General features: G+C 40.7%; 1 protein-coding gene across 2 annotated transcripts in view; it reads left to right on the plus strand.

Moving 5' to 3' along the window:
* foxp4 (forkhead box P4) overlaps positions 1–17,772 on the plus strand; it is a 115,437-nt gene that overhangs the window by 20,950 nt on the left and 76,715 nt on the right. For both annotated transcript variants that reach the window (XM_047347077.1, XM_047347079.1), the window contains exon 2: positions 17,457–17,636. In XM_047347077.1, coding sequence (XP_047203033.1) covers positions 17,466–17,636 — 171 coding nt within the window. In that variant the 5' untranslated portion in view covers positions 17,457–17,465. The remainder of the gene's footprint in view (positions 1–17,456; positions 17,637–17,772) is intronic.

Here is a 17,772-nt window from a genome sequence, read left to right on the forward strand (position 1 = left end):
ATGATATATCTGCTGAGCGTCATTGCAGCTTGGCGGTTGAGTCTCTGTGATCTAAGCGATGGCGCTGTGCCTTTTTTTTCCCCCTAAGGATCCTTGCTGCTGCTGCTGCCGCTGCAGCGGTGGCGGCAGCCCGGTTGTCATGTGATCAGCGCGTCTGGCTAAGAGCTCTGTTTTTCTCAGCACTCTCTCCAAGTCTTTTTAGTCCTAAAAGTTAACAATCAGTCTTGATGTTAAATCCATCAGAAACCTCCATATGCCACGAGGTTGCTTTAATAAGCTCCTCCGTTAGCATGTGTGTGTAAGTCTGTATGTGTGTTTGAGGTAAGGTTATGGTGGGCCATGGGAAAGGGGCATACCTATGCGGATTAGAGTGATCCCATGGACACTTTTCCGTGGGACACGATTGGATTTCTCATAAATTCAAGCACAATGCTGTTCTGTGACATCTCACACTCCTGAGGCCTTTTTTTGCCATTAGGAACAAAGTTACCAACTTTCAGATGAGCATAAAGTAGCTATAAAAAGTCTACACACTCCTGTGTGTATCCAGATTTCATTTCAGAACATTTTTTCACCTTTGATGTGACCTCTAACCTGTACAACTACAATTAAAAACAAACTGAAACCTAGGTAAGAAAATAAAAAGGAAAAACTAAAGTAATATGGTTGCTTAAATGTACACACCCTCTTATAACGGACCTCTGATTAACCCCAAATAAAGTTTTTATGTTCTAGTTGGCCTTTCCTGACCTTTTCTTAATCGTATCTCACAGCTAAAGAAATGGTCCACAGAGAGCTACCAGAGCATCAGAGGATCACATTGCCAAAAGGAAAAGGGACAGAAGAATTTTGAAGGCATTAGATATACCATGGACCACAGTAAAGAGATATATTATCAAGGAAAGAAAATATGGTGCAACAGTGACGTTAGAAAGAACTGAATGTCCCTCCAAAACTGATGAAGAAGAAGACTGATCAGACAGTACAGCAAAGAGACCTATGCTATTATTAAAGGTGCTGCAGGAATTTCTAGCTGTGTAGTAAACATAACAACAATCCCCTGTTTTCCTTGGTTATGGGGCATAGTGGAAAGAACCAAAATTGACCTTTTTGGCCATATTTCTAAAAGGTATATTTGCCTCAAAAGCAGCACTGCACAAAACCAAAATAAACAGCATACCCACCATGAAGCACGGTGATGGCAGAATCATGCTTTGGGGCATTTTCTCTTCAACTGGAACTGGGACCTTATTCAAGGTGGGGAGAATTATGAACAGTTCCAAATACTGGTTTTCAATTGTGTTTTCCACATGTTATAGATCACACTAAGGGGGAAATAATTTATCCTGCCCCTAATATTCACAAAAACACACATTTTACCAGGGTTGTGTAGACTTCATATCCATTGTACCTTTTTACTTTAAGGGGGTGCCTGTGTGTGTTTGATAGCCTATTGTGGTAGGGATCACTCAGGTTGCAAGTTGAGCCTGTCTGGTCTTAACTTGCGCTGGTAAATTACACCCAATCACTGAAATTACATCCTAAAGACCCTCCTACTTCACTCTGTCCCTCTCTGTGTGTGCGTGGAACCTAATTGTTGACGTCATCTCCCAGCGCTGTTCCTGATGTCAGCTTTGATTAGACTGAATAAAGTCCAACTATTTTTGTGTTTTCGTCATTTAGGGGAAGCAAAATGGAAATGCAGCTGTTTGGAGTGCGTGTGTGTTTTTGTGTGTCAAAGGAAATTGCTTTGCGGTGTGTGGCGGTGACTGCGTAAGACTGGTTGTCAGCTGGTGAACACTAGTTTTAATTTGAGTAACTCCAGTAAGGAAAGCTCGAAGGGACAAAACTGAGATGGAACGGCTGCAAGTCTGCCAGTTAGTAAACCAGATGTCAGTTATTGTTGGACTCGGATTATGGCAATAACTACAGTTGGCCAGCATTAATAAGCATATGTGTGTGTTTGCGTGTGTGTCTGTGTGAGCATGTTTGTATGTGAGTGATCTAACTCCACTGATAGATTTTAAACAATCTTCATTTCTGGACTTGCTCTGTTTTTTATGACTCCTCTGGCACCTGCAGTGTTTTTCAGAGTTCAGTCTCTCGTTTTTAGTTTTTCAGCATTTTGGAAATGTAAACACTGCTAAAATACATCCAGATGTTACCAGCTGTGCTTCGCCACCACAAACACAGGGCAGGGTTGTATGTGCATGTGGGTGCGTGCATGTGTGTGTGTGTGTGTGTGTGTGTGTACCTCCAAGACTTCCTGAACAATTCCCTCTCACAAGGCCAAAAGGATAGCTTGATTTTGTTGTGTGTCACTGCTGCAGTGCATGACTCTAAGCAAGTGTGACAGCTTACTTTAGATGAAGCAAATCACTCGCTGGCTTTACAGAACATGAAGAGTCAGGATTCAGGTTCTTTGGCAAAGATAGTGATTCCAAAAAGTTGTTGGTCCAACATCTCAGTCTCCTTAAGATTTGCGTTGATGCATAGGTAAACTCATACTAAATAAGATTGGCGTTTTAACAGGGTTCCTATGAAGTCTAATAGTATGGAATTTGATGTAGTATTTTGACCCTGTGACCATAAGAAGGCATAGACAATGAATGTATGGATGTAAAAAAATAGTATTTCTAGACTCTATTACCCTTTTATTCCATCCATCCAACCATCCGTCCATCCATCCATCCCTTTTGATTGTATGCAGCTTGAACTCAATAGAAATATCTGCAGTAAATTCACAGTCTTTTATATATAAATGGGCTAAAAATGAGTCTGGCAATGTAGGGATTCTGGATATGGAAATCTGTAGGAATTCTGGCAATGATATCTGGATCTACATTAGAATTAAGCCTATTGTGAGCAGAAGGGTGTTAATATTTGTTAATGTACATTTTCTTACATACACACAATTGCCTGTTTGACACAGTCCTAATTAGCAGATGCCCTTAAATTTCTTATAATGACATGATCTCATTCATGGTAATATACACACACGTTCCCATATACAACATACAAACACACTTAAATGTCAGCCTCACGCTGTGTCCAATGTTTCATCACACTGTATATTTTTGGTGTGTCTTTTGTGTATGTGTGTATTTATGCATACACGCTGGCCACGCTGAAGCCTTGCTCCTTAGGGAGTAATTACAGCAGAGGTTTTCTGGCCGTTTTCTCTCATTAGTGTGAATATGGAAGGGATCTCGAGGATCCTCAGTTAGCATGAGCAGCACATACACATAACAGGCACCCGGAGAGGCCCCCGTGTTGGGCAGAGGTCCACAAATGTGCACTCTCTCGAGGCTGGTGGCATGACTCAGTTCTGGATGTAGAAGGTGCACATTTTTTGCCGCAAGTCTATTTCAACAACTGCTGTATCGTAGAGTACAGCCGTGTTTGCATATGTTTGTTTGGATTTCTCCTGTTCTGTAGCATCTGGCCTGAACGTTGCTCAAGACCTTCAATTCAGGTTGTTTGTTTGGGTTTACCCAAGCAAACACACCGCTAGGTCTACCCTCTGCACTCAAGACTATTCTTGGCTCTGGCCTTGGTTCAGCTCAGTCCTGCTGCCTGTCTCACTGGAGGTCTCTACAGGCAAACCTCAGTCTAGCCAAAGTCCAGGAAGATTCTGACCACAATGCACCACCCAGCCACCACAGTGACCCATAGCAGCTTCAGCTGGGCTTGCTCCACAGCTACACTTCAAATGTCATCTGGAGGACTTTGTTGTTGGATTTCTTTCACTCTGAGTTTTTAGATAGAGAGCTAACCTATCATGATGCAACAAACCCAGCTTTTGCAAACAAACAGGAATAGACAAGTAGCATTAGGTCTGTGTTACCAACCCTCAGGCAGTGGAAAAGCATTTGGCAATGAGGAGATGAAAACTGAGGGATCAGAGAGAGAAAGAAAATAACAAAGGTGGTCAGGACAAAAGCAGTATTGTATCACTGAAATTAGTTGTGAATTGAACGCCTTTAAAGTCCTCCAGAGAGCCAGGTCAAAAAGCCCATTGGATGTATTTGGCAGATGAGGCCAGAGTCAGGCAGGCCAGAGTCAGGCGGGCCTGGCAGTCGTACCCACAGAGGTTCCAGTAACAGGAGATGTAAAAATCAATATACCGTGAAAAAGGTAAACAATCGGAAATGACAAATGTGCAGGTTCTTTCCATTGCTCCCCTTTTTCATCTCTTTCTATTTTCACTGTTATTACAGAAGACAAATGCAGCAGAATGATTTGTCAAGATGCGTGTAAAGAGGGGTCCCAGCAGTGTTCTTTGAGGTTCAGAGAAAGGGGGATTTTCCACCCCCTCACCACCCTTATGGTTACCCCAAACAGCCATGCTGACTTTTGCAGTAAGTGGCTAAAATACGCAGATTCTGCTTTAGAAGCAATGCTGTGAGTACACGAGCACGAGTCAGCACTTCTGATTAAAGAGGAGATCGATATCGCTTGTGGACAGAAAAATGATTGAGGGATGAGGAGATAAAAAGAAAAGGAAGAGAAGGTGAGTCCTTGGGGGCCTTTTTTTGTGTGGTTAGGGGGCCCTCAGGGGCCCCAGTGGAGGCCTCCATTAGAGGAACGATCTGAACCAGGGGTAGCTGGAAGCAATGTGAGCCTTCCAGGCAGGGGCCAGTCTGTTTAGCAGCGGTTAGTCTGCATTTCCTCATGACATTGATCCAGAGCTTAGCTGCAGCCGTAGGAAGGCTCTTTGCTGCTGAATGGGCCGAGCAGTGTAGTATTGATAAGGCAGAGTGGACCGGCAGAGAGCTCTACACCCTGATGGTCATTTAGTTAAGACAGACAGACCTTGTTCAATACTTGCACCCCACAGCTGCCCTATGGCACAGTAAATTGGTCCATGTGTCTATGTGTCTTTCAGAATTTAATCCTCTTTGCTTCCTTCTGTCATCCTTTTCGGATGAACAGATCTGCTGTGACTGGCTGGGAAAGAAAAAGAAAATGGATAAAAAAAGAATTAACGTGCACACCCCATAAAGACAAAGTTATTTGCCCCTGGTTAAAGTTTTGACACACTGATGCCAATGTTAACCGAATCCAACCCACGTAGCCTTGCTGTGTTAGAGAGCGGTCACTATGAAACAGAGTTTTACTCATATTAAAAAAACCAGAATTATAATACATTCACATTTTAAGTTGGCCTTAGCTTCTGATATTAGCAGTAATCATGGCTAGAATTACTAAAACATCATTCTGTCTGTGTTTTTCTTATAGGATGTAGATACTTGCCTAATTTTGTCATTTTCAGTAGGCTGCCAACATTTCCAGATCCAGCATGTTCTATTAAATACGGAGGTTGAAAACTCAAAAGGATAAAACAGACCACCTTTGCTGTAATTTGTCTAGCTTTCCTGTTGCCTAGTGAACATCTTGCTCTCTCTCGCAGCCTGATTGCCTACATCTCTAATTTGATTTTAAACACCTCACTTAAACTGAAAATATCTAACTTTGAGCCTTATTCCCCGAGTAACAGTGTCCATGCTCAAGATTGTTATGGTCAACACAACCTAGTATGCGCTTGGTGTGGTTTATTCAGTGACTGAAATAAGATAGGACATTTTAGTTTCTCACCAGTCACTGGTCAAGGCCAATTAGGGTAAAACTTATAAACTGATTTCTCAGTGGAAATCTGCAAAAACATATTTTAACTTTGTTTATACAGCAGTTTTCTATTCCGAGTCCTGAGTGCTTAAAGTGCTGAACAAAGTGAATCTAAGAAATAAAGCAGACATTCAAATAAGAGTGATTGCAGAGTAGTAAGGAAAATGCGACAAAAGACAAATGCTCATCTGGTTGAATTGTTTCTTTTTAAATTAAGATTTTCAGTGAGAGGCTATTAAGCAGTGTGTGTGTGTGTGTGTGTGCGTGTAAGTGTTTGCTGGAGTTTTCCTCTCATCATTTGGTGTATGTATGTTTTGTGGTTGTTGTGTTTGTTCAACATCAGTCGCCGAGCGCTCACAAACAAAACAGCTTGAATCCTCTGTGCTGAAGCCATCAATTCGTAATGAGATAATGACATGTTAACACGCTCGCAGCGGCATCGGCTTTGTTTACAGATGAAGACAAACCACAAACATAATGCAGACATGCCGAGTTCCTTTCTTCTGCACTTTCTCTTCCTCTCTTCTCTTACTACTTATCTGTGCGTTTGCCAAATTCTTGTCAGGATAACAGGTGGATAACAGCACACATTATGTCTCTCTGATACAGAAGCGCTAGAAAGTGTCTGCAAACCCGATTCCCTAATGAGAAAAGAATGTTGTCCATGAAATTCAAGTTTTCCGTTGGAATCACAGACTCATCAAGCCCGTTTCCTCCCCAAGCTCTTTTTGTAGGAACCAAAAGATGAGGAGAGGGATCCTTCTGTCTTCTTACCCATTTCATCACTTCCTCTCCTATCATCCAGTGTTACCAAACATGAACTACCGTTCCTCTCCTTCTCTCTGTCGGACAGGGCGAGTCTGCTTTTGGAGTGAAAAAAGCACATGACTCAGAGTGTGTCAGACAAATCTGGGTGCTATATAACTGAGGAAATGGTGCTTGATTGGGAGGAAAAGTGTCCTTCTCGGACTGGTACAGGAAACACGTGCACTTTTACAGCTCAGTAATAATGAGAAAAAAAAAGAGAAATACATCTTTGGGTAATGAAACTCTCAGTGTGGCTGTGGAGCAAGTTTAAACAAAACAAGACAGAAGTTTAAAATTAACATTCAGATACTTTAACCTTGAAATCTCCCCTTGCCAAGGCACCAGCTCCCTCTTTTTTTTCATCTGTTAAATGTTTGAGTGTTTGATAGTTTGAGGTCTATAGCAGAACTCACTCGGGAATTAATGTCATTCATATGCCCTGCGGAAATTACTTTTGAAATGCATATAATCTAAAACATGCAAATGAGGCTGACTTTGTGCACTCTGTTTAATATGAATTATCATTTTGTGAATACCTATTATTACTGCGTACATTTCTCCAATTATATTGTTCTTTTTTGTCACTTCTGCACGGGGACGCACACGTGCACCATCAGGGGTGCCGGGGACGTGCACGCACACGCGTGCGCGGAAAACGTCTTTGTGATAGGTGTGTTTTAATGAGGAAGTAATAAGGGCGGTAATGACCCATCCATTTCTCTCTCCCTTTTTATTTTGCCTGCCTGGTTTGCACACTGCCTGGCACACAGCTTTTAGTTTACATAAAGCCAAAGAGAATAGCTTCTTTAAAGACTGAAATAATATTAAATATGCAACACCCTTCTGCAGATTCTGCACAAATTCAGCTCTAAACAAGTCCTTTAACTCCAAATGAAAATAACAAGGCGGGAAAATACAAGTGTTGCTCATCCAATTTTCATTATCAGACTAAAATATTGATGCATTTAAAAGTGAACAGAGCATGTTTAGTTTGTCTCTTCCGTTTTCTGCTCTAGTGAAATAGCTCTCTTATTAATGCCCCTGTCCAAGAGCCAGACATTTTTTTTTCCACTCTTTTCTCCTAAATTGAACTGAAAGCATCCCTTTTTCAAATGTATTACCCTAGTAATTTATTTATACTACACCATAAATTATTCTATTAATATTAGCATGTCCCAAATTAGTATGAACTCTCTCAATGTTCCTTCTACTTCTATTAATTAGCACGCTTGTCACTATAACAAAGATTTTTCTTTCTCTGATAAATTATAAAGGAGACATTTTTTAATACAATGAGAACTGCCTGCGAAATTATTAATATTTTAGTTGTGGCCTGTATGACAAAAGGAGTAAAAGGGTGAAAAGGAACTAAAAAACAATGTGGAATACATTATATGGGTTGTCATTGCCAGACACCAGTGTTTATTTTTATTATGTCTCCCAAAAGAAAAAGAAAAAAAACTTTGTTTCCACCCATGCTCATCCCTACATAATTCCCAGGGATATCATCTTGTTTTAGCACTTTTGGGTAGGATACGAATTAATTACCTCTGCAACAGCTTGGACCAAGTTCAAAAGTACTAAAATTCAATTAATTTGTGAACTGGACATGCTATCATTCTCTCTGCATGTCTCCTTTAAAGTCTGGTCTGTTTTTTTCTTTTTTACTGTGGATTTATTCAATTACATTTGATTAAACTCGCTCTGATCCAATCTATTAATTAAATAGGAAATGCGAAGTGCCCGACTTGAAAGTCGATGTATACAATTGTATCATGTCCACTTTGATATTTATTTATTTTTTAAAGCACTATTTTAATACCATTGTCACTCTTTATAATTGCAAGTTGCTGTTGCCCATTTTTCAGGTATTATTAAATCATTTTATCTGCCTTGTAATGCAAATTTTGATCATAAATGAAATAATTTATCTGCTAAAGGCAATCACTGGCACATTTACCTTTTATACATTTCCTTTTTCTGTTTGTTCCTCGGTTATACCTTTTATTAAAATCTAAGTTGTCCAATTTAATTAAATTTAAGAACTAGGTGATATTCTCAATGACAATAGAAGAAAAATCAGATGCAGGAGCGGATTACCTTCTCCTTAAAAATATTAGGTGAAGGGAATCCAATTTTTTCTCGTGCACCTGCAAGATATGCAGTTCTGTTGACCCTATTAGAAGTAAAAAGACATACAGATAGGTTCATTCAGGCTGCTAGAGAGAGCAAGACAAACAGCATATAAGATGAAGGCTAAACTTATGATAGCAATCTTACTCTGAAGGTTCTGGTTTCCATTATGCCGTTGCCACTGAGTGACTGGAGTATTCTTTGGCAGTATGGAACAGAAAAGTGTGGCTACTCTTTTGCTTTGCACTGCCGGTCAGCTGGCTGAAATAGGACTCCTACACTATTTCATTATAACAAAAGTTCAAATTCAGCTGTTTGGAAAAGAAAACACTGATAGCAACAAGCAGCATTTCTGTTAATCAGTTGTCTGTGAGCCCTACCCCAGCAAATACCCTGATGAATTACCCAGCGGATCCTAGCTTGTTATACATGTGTCTTAATAAAAGACCAGAATAGCAAAAAGGAAATAAGCCTTTACTACTTATACTTAATTTAGTAGTAATCTGTACGTTATATTATTTTAACAGCAGTAGGGATGATTGTTACATTTAAGTTTAAAAAAGCCTTTAGAGATCATGATAAATTTGTTTTTGTAAATACTCCGAACCCATGATGCTCAAGGTAATCATACTGTATGAATCTGCATATCTGTCCCTGAAATCCAAAAATAAAATTTTTACATGATCAAGCTTTACTGTTTATTCATGTATTTTACCTTCATATCATGCGTATGTTTCCTCAATGAGTCTTTTCTTGTGTTTTCCTCCAAATTTCCCATCCTCTCCCTGTGTTTCTTACCATCTCCCTGGCCCCCACCTCCCCTCACAGTGAAGGTCATTCTAATAAAGAGCTCTCATAGGATTCAGCTGCTAATTGCTCTGCGGCACTATAGCTGGTTTTAGATCCAAATAAAGGCACATCGCCTTTTTAAACAGCTCTTCTACTTCTTGCCCTGCATTCCTTCTCACCTCTTTGCTGCCATGTTAAATACGGCCTTAGCAATATTCAACATTGTAGCGTGACCTCGGTATAAAGGACCTAAGAAATGAAGGTGAAAACAGGAGTTTTTCATCTCTGTGATAACAAGTTAATTTCCACCTTGCAAATGTGAGGCACACAAGTGTGCTTTACATCTTTAAGACTGTACAACTTGAGATTTCAGGCCCAGATAAATGAGGTGAGCATGAAGTTCGCTCCCTCTACAAATATTTGTGTGTATCTTTGTGTCTGTCTCCAGTATTTTTTGAACAGACTGCAGTCTGCAAGCTGGTAAATCACTTACTGCACTCTAAAGTAAGGGTCGGGGTGAAGGCAGGAGTGTATGTTTGCCCCGGTCATATACACACACATATACAGAGCGATCTCAACGGTGCGGAATGCGCTGTGTGTTTACCTATGGCTCCAGAACCCACCTGTCTGAGGGAGGCTAATCTTTATGGGCTTTGTAAACAGGGACTTTGTCTTCAAAGAGCTGCAGACTCACAGTTCACACATGCAAGCTCAAATAGAGATGCATGCCTAAGAAGAAGGTGAGAGAAATAGGGTGCTGTAGTGTACATCCATAGGATTGAGAATTTCATAAAAGGTTTACTTATTTTAATAATTCACTTAAAAAGTGAAACTTGTACATTGTATAGATTAGATCAGAAGGTTGTATATTTCAAACTATTATTTCTGTTAAATTGCTTTAATAACGGGTCTCAGTTCATCTGCATTGTTGTTTGTGGTGTCTCTTATCTTGCTCTTATCAATACTCCTTAGATTCCCCCCCCCCCCCCCCTATAAAGATGGCCTTTAAAGTTAGGAGGAAGGTACAGACCTCCAGGAAATCTCTGACTCTTGGTCCTGGACCAGGGAAAATGTTTGGTTTTATGTTAGGAAAATATGGTCGTAAAAGCATTGAGTGTATTCATTAATTTCTTTCTGTAGTCCGTCTTGTCTTTACTTTCCTTTATCATGCCACTACAGTGTACATTTTTCATCATGTAAAGCACTTTGAATAGTCTTGTTACTTAAATGTGCTATACAAATAAACTTGCCTTGCCTTGCTTCACAATCCCTTAAAGGCTTCATCCTTGACCATATTTTTCTCTATTGTTTTCTCCTAAACTTTTTCCTTCCACTCAACTTACCATTAACATGCTCAGATACAGCCCTCTATGAACAGCTAGTTTATTTTGCCATTAAGAAGATAGTTACTTTATCGACCTTGCTGAGGGTGTGATTGACTGACTGTCAAGTCAGCAGTCTTCACCCTGATTTTTTGGGTCACAACATAACATTTCTGTGCTAAAAGTTCTCTACCCAATCTAATTTAATGCCGTATGGCAGACATTCTTAGAGAAATAAAAAACAACAACTTGTGTTTACCTAAGACAATACTTTTTTATCTCAATCTTCTTTTTTTGCCTTTCCACTGTCCAACAGAAAACCTTTAAAACTAGCTGTACAGCACATTGGAGGTCATACCTGGAGGCCAATCCCCCTAAATTCCCCTTCTAAGTTGTGAAACGCTCTTTATAACCAACCTTGCAGCCTGTTGTAGATACTTGCTCACAGCTAACTATCTGTCTAGGATAATGTAGTTCACCTGTTTGCACTGGAGTCGGGCCAGAGCAGCCGCAGACATCTACCATTAGCTCGATGCTGTTAGCCAACCTGTTAGCGATGGCTTTCACCCAAAAAGGCCTGAGGTGGTGCTGTTAGCTGCTGGCTTTAGCTCTGTGTGCAAGTGTATCTGGCTCGTGGTATGGTTTTATGCTGTAAAGATGTCTATCTTATTTTTGCTGTATTGTTATTTGTATGTCTGTTGAAAAAAAAAAACGTTCTGCCAACCTCTGGCCTTCAATTTTCATTTTTGCTGAAGCTTAGAAATACCACAACATCTTTTCTTAGTCATCCCTCTGACAGAACATATTTGCAGTAAACAGATGTATCTGTTAGTTATTGCATTGAATACTTATAGCAGTTTGCTGAAAAATACAAGGAAAAACTGAGTAACAACAGGCTGCAATCTTTGAATATGTCTATAAATACAGATGTGTAAGAGAGTCACTCATTTAATTGTACTCAGAATGCTTTTAAGAAGTCGTCTCACCATGTCTTGGCAGACACAGGACACTCTCATTAGTTAAATATTTCACATGATTTGCTTGCATGGAAATCTACATGGGAAGAGGTTAAACAGGTTTACTTATTGTTTGTTTTTCCTATGCCACAGTGTAGGTCATATTCCAAAATATTTATATTTTTAACAGTTTTTCTTGTTTGTCTTAAGAGTAAACTTGAAGCAAGATTGATGGTGACATAAGATCTCAGATCTGGTTTTTGGGTTTTTTCTGGGGTTTGGGGTTTAATCATACACCCTGAGGGCAGACGTCAGGGTTTATGTAGTGCGGGAATCTTTGGCAGGTTTGAAAAGCTGTAGTGTGAGAATATGGGTGCGTAACTGGTGCTTACTAAATTACTATCCATCATCATATGTCAACACTCATGTCCCTGTCAAGAGCATAAATAAAAGACAGAGCTTCTAAGACTTTGACACTTTTCACAAATCCCAATGCTGTCTCACTGACAGTAAATGGTTTTCTGTATACAGTGACAGCGACCATAGGGATTTATTTTAATTGTGCAAGTGTTTTTTACAATAAAATAAATTGCTATCATGTCAGACAGTTAGGCTATTTTTTAAAATAAATTCACTAGTAGTTACTTAACATGTCACTTACAATAGCTAAAACAATACCATCTAATTAATTTATTTATTACTTTGATTATGACACTTAGGCATAAGTAAAAATAAAGAATAAACACCCATTAAATTAAGCAAGAGTAGTAGTGCCTGTTACCCAGAATACCATCCTTTTTTGCTGTTTTGCCCTTTATACAGTAACACTGATATTAGCTGTATAATTAGTAAGGGGTTCTGCTCAGGTAGACGACCTGCAGTCAGTTGCTTATCAGACATTCCACTCGTACCTCACCAAATGTAGTTTTAATGCACCCTCCCCATAATAAGAGTAATCGGTTGTGCTCCATAAGTTTCCACACCGGCTGTCCATGTTTTCACAATGAGGATATTGCCAAACAACCAATCTGGTCTTTCTTAAAAGCAAAAGAAAAGTGTATGAACCTTTGTTACCCAGCTGACCTGCGGTTTGCAGCAGCACGTGGGGGAGAGGCAGCGCTGAATATTGCAGTTATAATAATGTTATCTGTGTGATTTATTTAGGAAACATATAAAATGAAACCCTGCTACATTAAGTAGCATGTTTCAAATAAATATGCGGAATATGTAAAATATGAATCCCCTGCTCTTTATAGAGTAACACAAGCTGATAATACCTGGATATTTATGCGATCCAGGTAAAGTTAGTCATGCTATCTGCTCACGTCAAAACGCCAGTTGACTGACAAGGAGCTTGTAGTATTTAAAGTGTAGTTTTAAAGTGCCCTTAATTTAACAAGAGTGCCATGTGGTGTACACATAACTGTTTTTCAACCATAGAATATTGCCAAAAATATCTGAGCACAAGGAAAGTGTGGAATTCTGCTTTCAGCCAGTTGTGTGGCAGTGTGCAGCAAAGAGATGGAGGACAGCGAAAACACCAGTCACTCGAGTAAACAGAATACTTTATGAAGTCAACAAAGGCTCCTCAAGAATTTGCTTCCTGATTACAAAACAGGTTAGGCTCCCTGATTGTCTGACATTCTGCCTCTAGGAGAGAGTTTCTCTCTTGTTCACAAATATTGATTGAACTGTCATAGATCATAGGAATAACCTATGTGGATTCTATTTCAGGGCGAAGACTTTAATGTTTTCCAGGGTTGAACCAGCTACCATACCAGAGGGGAGAAAGTCAGCAAACAGAGTGCAGGAAAGATAATTCAGTAGTCAGATTAAAGTAGATGGATGATAGGGTGTATATATTGGTACATTCATTTTTTCTTTTTACCCTTCCACCCTCCTCCCCTCCTATGCGTGCCCTACCTCCCAGTCTTATTCCCTCAGTTCTTTGCCTAATAAGCAGCGTTCCTGTGAGCTGATGCAAGGCGGAGGAAACAGAACAGGCGTTCTGGGACCGCTGGAAATATTCCCACATGAGGCATAACATGATAAAGACTTATTATCTCACTAAGCTGCTGTAAACACAGATGCACACATAAATACATGCTGTATACAACGCACTCCCCCCCTTACGCACAAAAAAAGTTAATCTGGTCTGGCTTTCCATGCCTGACAAGCAGTGACCACGAGGAATCTGACAGGGCCAATCCCATGGACAAAGCCAGAGAGTCTGCTACAGTGAGCTGGCTCACTAGGCATTTGGCTCAGCTTGTTTGAACTCCAAACACCCAGGGCAAGCAGCAGTGGGAAGGAGTGGGGAGTGATGGGTTCTGATTATTAATAGTGCTAAAATTTTCTAGAACGTCTGAACGAGCAGCGTGTTTTAACAGGACTCATCCTAATTCCTCTCTCGCTCATCAATCACAACAAATGCACACATAAACACATGCACTCGGCGTTTGCTGTGAGCTAATCCATTACCGTACAAAGGTAGATGTCAGCCTCCTGGACAAACACACACACACACATAGATATGCCAGAGTCATCAGGAACATGTTGAGTCCCATTTCCCTTCTTCTCTTCACTATCCCAATTAAAAGGCAAAGAAGGCCTTTTATTTCCCTCTCCTCCAAACACATTCTTTATCTCTCTAATCTGTGCCCCTCCCTCTCTCAGTCCCCTCGGGGTAGTGGGAATGTCTCTCCACACACACTCTCAGGTCAGAGGTTCAGCTCGAGAGAGAGAGAAAGAGGGGTTTTAGCATGTGGAGCGATTGAAAGTGCAAGAAAAAGACACGCAGAAAGTGTGACGGCGGGTTGAGGCAGGCCTCTGCACGGGTAGCTCCTCTTCACTGCCAGAAACACTTTAAGCTGTCTCTGTGTGTGTGTGAATGTGTGCATCATAACCCTAATCAAAGACTTCAGGGTGGATTTATGCCCCTGCCTTTTTCCCGACCTCCATTACACCAGCTTATATACACCCATTACAGGATATGACAAAGTGTACACCCTTTAGACGATCATAGCACCACATTGACTGGGTGTGAAAGCAGGGCGTGAGCTGTGCACACACCTCGCTTTCCCATTAGGTCCTTGTCCACCTGCAAGCTCCGTCTCTTTATCTGCCTCATCTTAGCTGCTAATAAGGTCAATGAGGAAGAGTAAGAAGCAGATGGGTGTACAGTACATTACGGCACTGCTCAGTTTAGCGTGGGCTAGATAGCAGGCTGGTGATTCATGCTTGGTGAAATGTGTGATGTGAAGAGTTTCTATGGCAGTGCAAAGTCAGTGGACTGTGTGGCAAGATGTGCTGATCACTCACCACTATGCCTCATTTCATAATATTACCTCAGGGAGTAATTTGACCCATGAGAGGTCTGGACGAAAGAGGAAGTGGATGGGATGGAGAATAAAGCAGAAAGACAAGAGGAGTGAGGCCAAACATTAAGTGATTAACCTTAAATGTTGCAATAACACTGTACTTATCAGTCCTGAGTTCTCGAAAAAATTGATACCAGGAGTACAGCAACTGTGTTTCTAGCCTTCTTTTACACGTCATGTTCAACTGAAGGGTCCCAACATTGAATGGAGGATTGAAATTGACCCACCAATGTTAACTCATGGATCCACCTACGGAGCGAGTACTAAACCTGTAACCACTATGAACTGTAAAGGGTTTTATGGGATTCCCGAGCAAGTGTGACATTTTACATAGCAAAGCCAGTAGCAGCTGCTGTTTAATGTACTGGTTGGCACAGAATAGAGACAACATATCGTCCTCCAGTGTTCATCTAATCTGAGAAATATGTTGATCAGCAGAATTTGATGAAGACAAAAACATGCTCAGAATAGTACTTGTATTTAAAGCACGGGATTTGAACAGTGTTCTCGAGGATTACAACACAGCGCTGAGCACCTGGGGAAATCCCTTGTAGGTGGAGGCTACAATTCAAAAGCCACGCCCTTTTCATTCCACAATCCTGGCTGCATGATCTAAATACTCAGTTCGCCCGTGATCTTGGCAGATCTCCTTGTATGAGTTGAACTGATCTGTAACAGGTGGCTTGTTATTGCATGTTTATTGCAGAACTATCATATGAAAAGGCTTTAAGGTCAGGACTTGGACACCTTTTTGCCGAGTCTGTGGACTTTCTGATGGGATGGTGTGAAGGAAGCAGCCAAGGGAAGTTTTTTTTATTAGGGGTGACAGTTGAAAATAGCAGTAGCTGATAAGGCAGCACATACTGCCTATATGTTTAACTATTAAGAATTTGAGACATCCATTACAAATTTTTATGCATTGCCACAGATTGATTATTTTTCAGGTGATACTACCTGTAATGGATGAAGGTTTGGCCTGGTGGGAACTGTCAGCTTTAGGTTCAGCTGAGCAAAATTTACTGACAACAAAATTAATTTCATCTGACACTTCCATTCTGACTTTGCTTGCATGCTTTTAACAACTTTCCACCACTCAAATGTGGGCATTGGACCTCCTACTAGGGTTCTTAAATCGGAAAGTGCGAAGTCTTTAAATCCTGTGTAGAAGATCAAACTAAACATGTTGGAAGAGATAATAATTGTACTGAGAGACAGATGAATATATATATATATATATATATATATATATATATACATATATATGTGCAGGACGCCACCTCAGCAAAAAAATGTATTTCTGTGCTTTGAAAGAGCAATCCGTTTAACAAGCACACCCACCAGCCCATCTGCCTGCACATGCTCATATTTCACACTCAGTAATATGCTCAGGTCCCTGTCCGTCTGCAAGCATCTGGCAACATTCCATTAACAAAGCCACCAGCAATCTCTCACACCCTCACCCGCTGTCAGTCTCACTGAAAAAAAATAAATGTGCACACACACACACACAAGTTCACCTGTGTTTGCCTCAGAGGAAAAGAAAAGTTAGATCCTCTCATGAAATGGCTTTTGTTGTTTCCCCAGAAGGCATGGCTTGTACGCCTCTGAAAATCACACACAGTCGCAACACAGGAGGTGGGTAGAATGCCTCGATGGCGTTTTGTGTACACACTCCGGGTAGCTAAAATAAAAGCAGCAGAACTTTCCCCTTTAAAAGTGTGCACTTGTGTGCGCTAATTTCTAAAACTGGATAAGGCAGAAAGACGAGATTGAGGCCGTCATTAGGAGTTCACAGCCTTGCGTTCTTGTGTGAAGGTTTGTTTTGCTTTGCCGCGAGTGTGAGTGTGTGCGCTCTATGTGCGTACGTCTCCGCTCTCCCACGCTTTGGCTCCTAACGATGGCAAATGCTCCTGTGTGTTTGCGAGGCGTTGTTTCTTAAAAAACAACAACACATCCAGGAACGGCTCGTTTTGTCAGGTTTTTGTGCAGGGAACACGCTCTAATTAGGGAGGCCCCTCTGAAGGTGCATCAAACAGATCTATCTCAAAGACCAACCTGATCCTGGCTTACACACAGTGCACACATGCCATATCTGATTATTGGAGAAATGTGTGTTATTTAACTATATAGTGAAGTATTAAGAGCGTTGTCAGTTTAGATTTGCTGCTCATCTGATCCTAATCTATGAGTGCCGAAACCTACATTCACATGAGTACAAAGGAAAAGTTTTTGCCAAAGGTGTTGCTGTACCTCTGGGTTAATAGTTCGTCATTAAAGCTCTTTTTAAATATTAGAAAGATAAATATTTTTATAAACACACTCAATCACATTCTATATTTATTTTAGTCTTCCTGGTATGCTTGTTTAATCAGATAAGCATTTTACTGACTCTGTTTTGGTCACTTGAATTTAATATTTCTCTGCTCCCCCTTTCCATACAGGTGCCAGTGATGATGGTGGAATCAGCCTCTGAGACCATTCGAACAACACCGTCCAACCAAAATGGAGTCAGCAGCCTTAGCAGCCAATCAGATGGAGGGGGAGGCAGAGAGGGTGGGTCCAATGGGGACGCCAATGGAGAGATCAGTCCGGTCGACTTACTGCACCTGCAGCAGCAACAGGTATGTGTGTGTGCACCTACAGAGTGTGCATGCTTTGGGTCCCCTTGTGTGCTTTTGTTCATATGAGATGCATGCATTTGACAGTATGTTCTGAAAAGGACTTGTTTTACAACATCGGCAAGTTGTGCAACATGCA

The sequence above is a fragment of the Girardinichthys multiradiatus genome, chromosome 20, assembly GCF_021462225.1.
Source record: "Girardinichthys multiradiatus isolate DD_20200921_A chromosome 20, DD_fGirMul_XY1, whole genome shotgun sequence".
Taxonomy (NCBI): Eukaryota; Metazoa; Chordata; class Actinopteri; order Cyprinodontiformes; family Goodeidae; genus Girardinichthys; species Girardinichthys multiradiatus.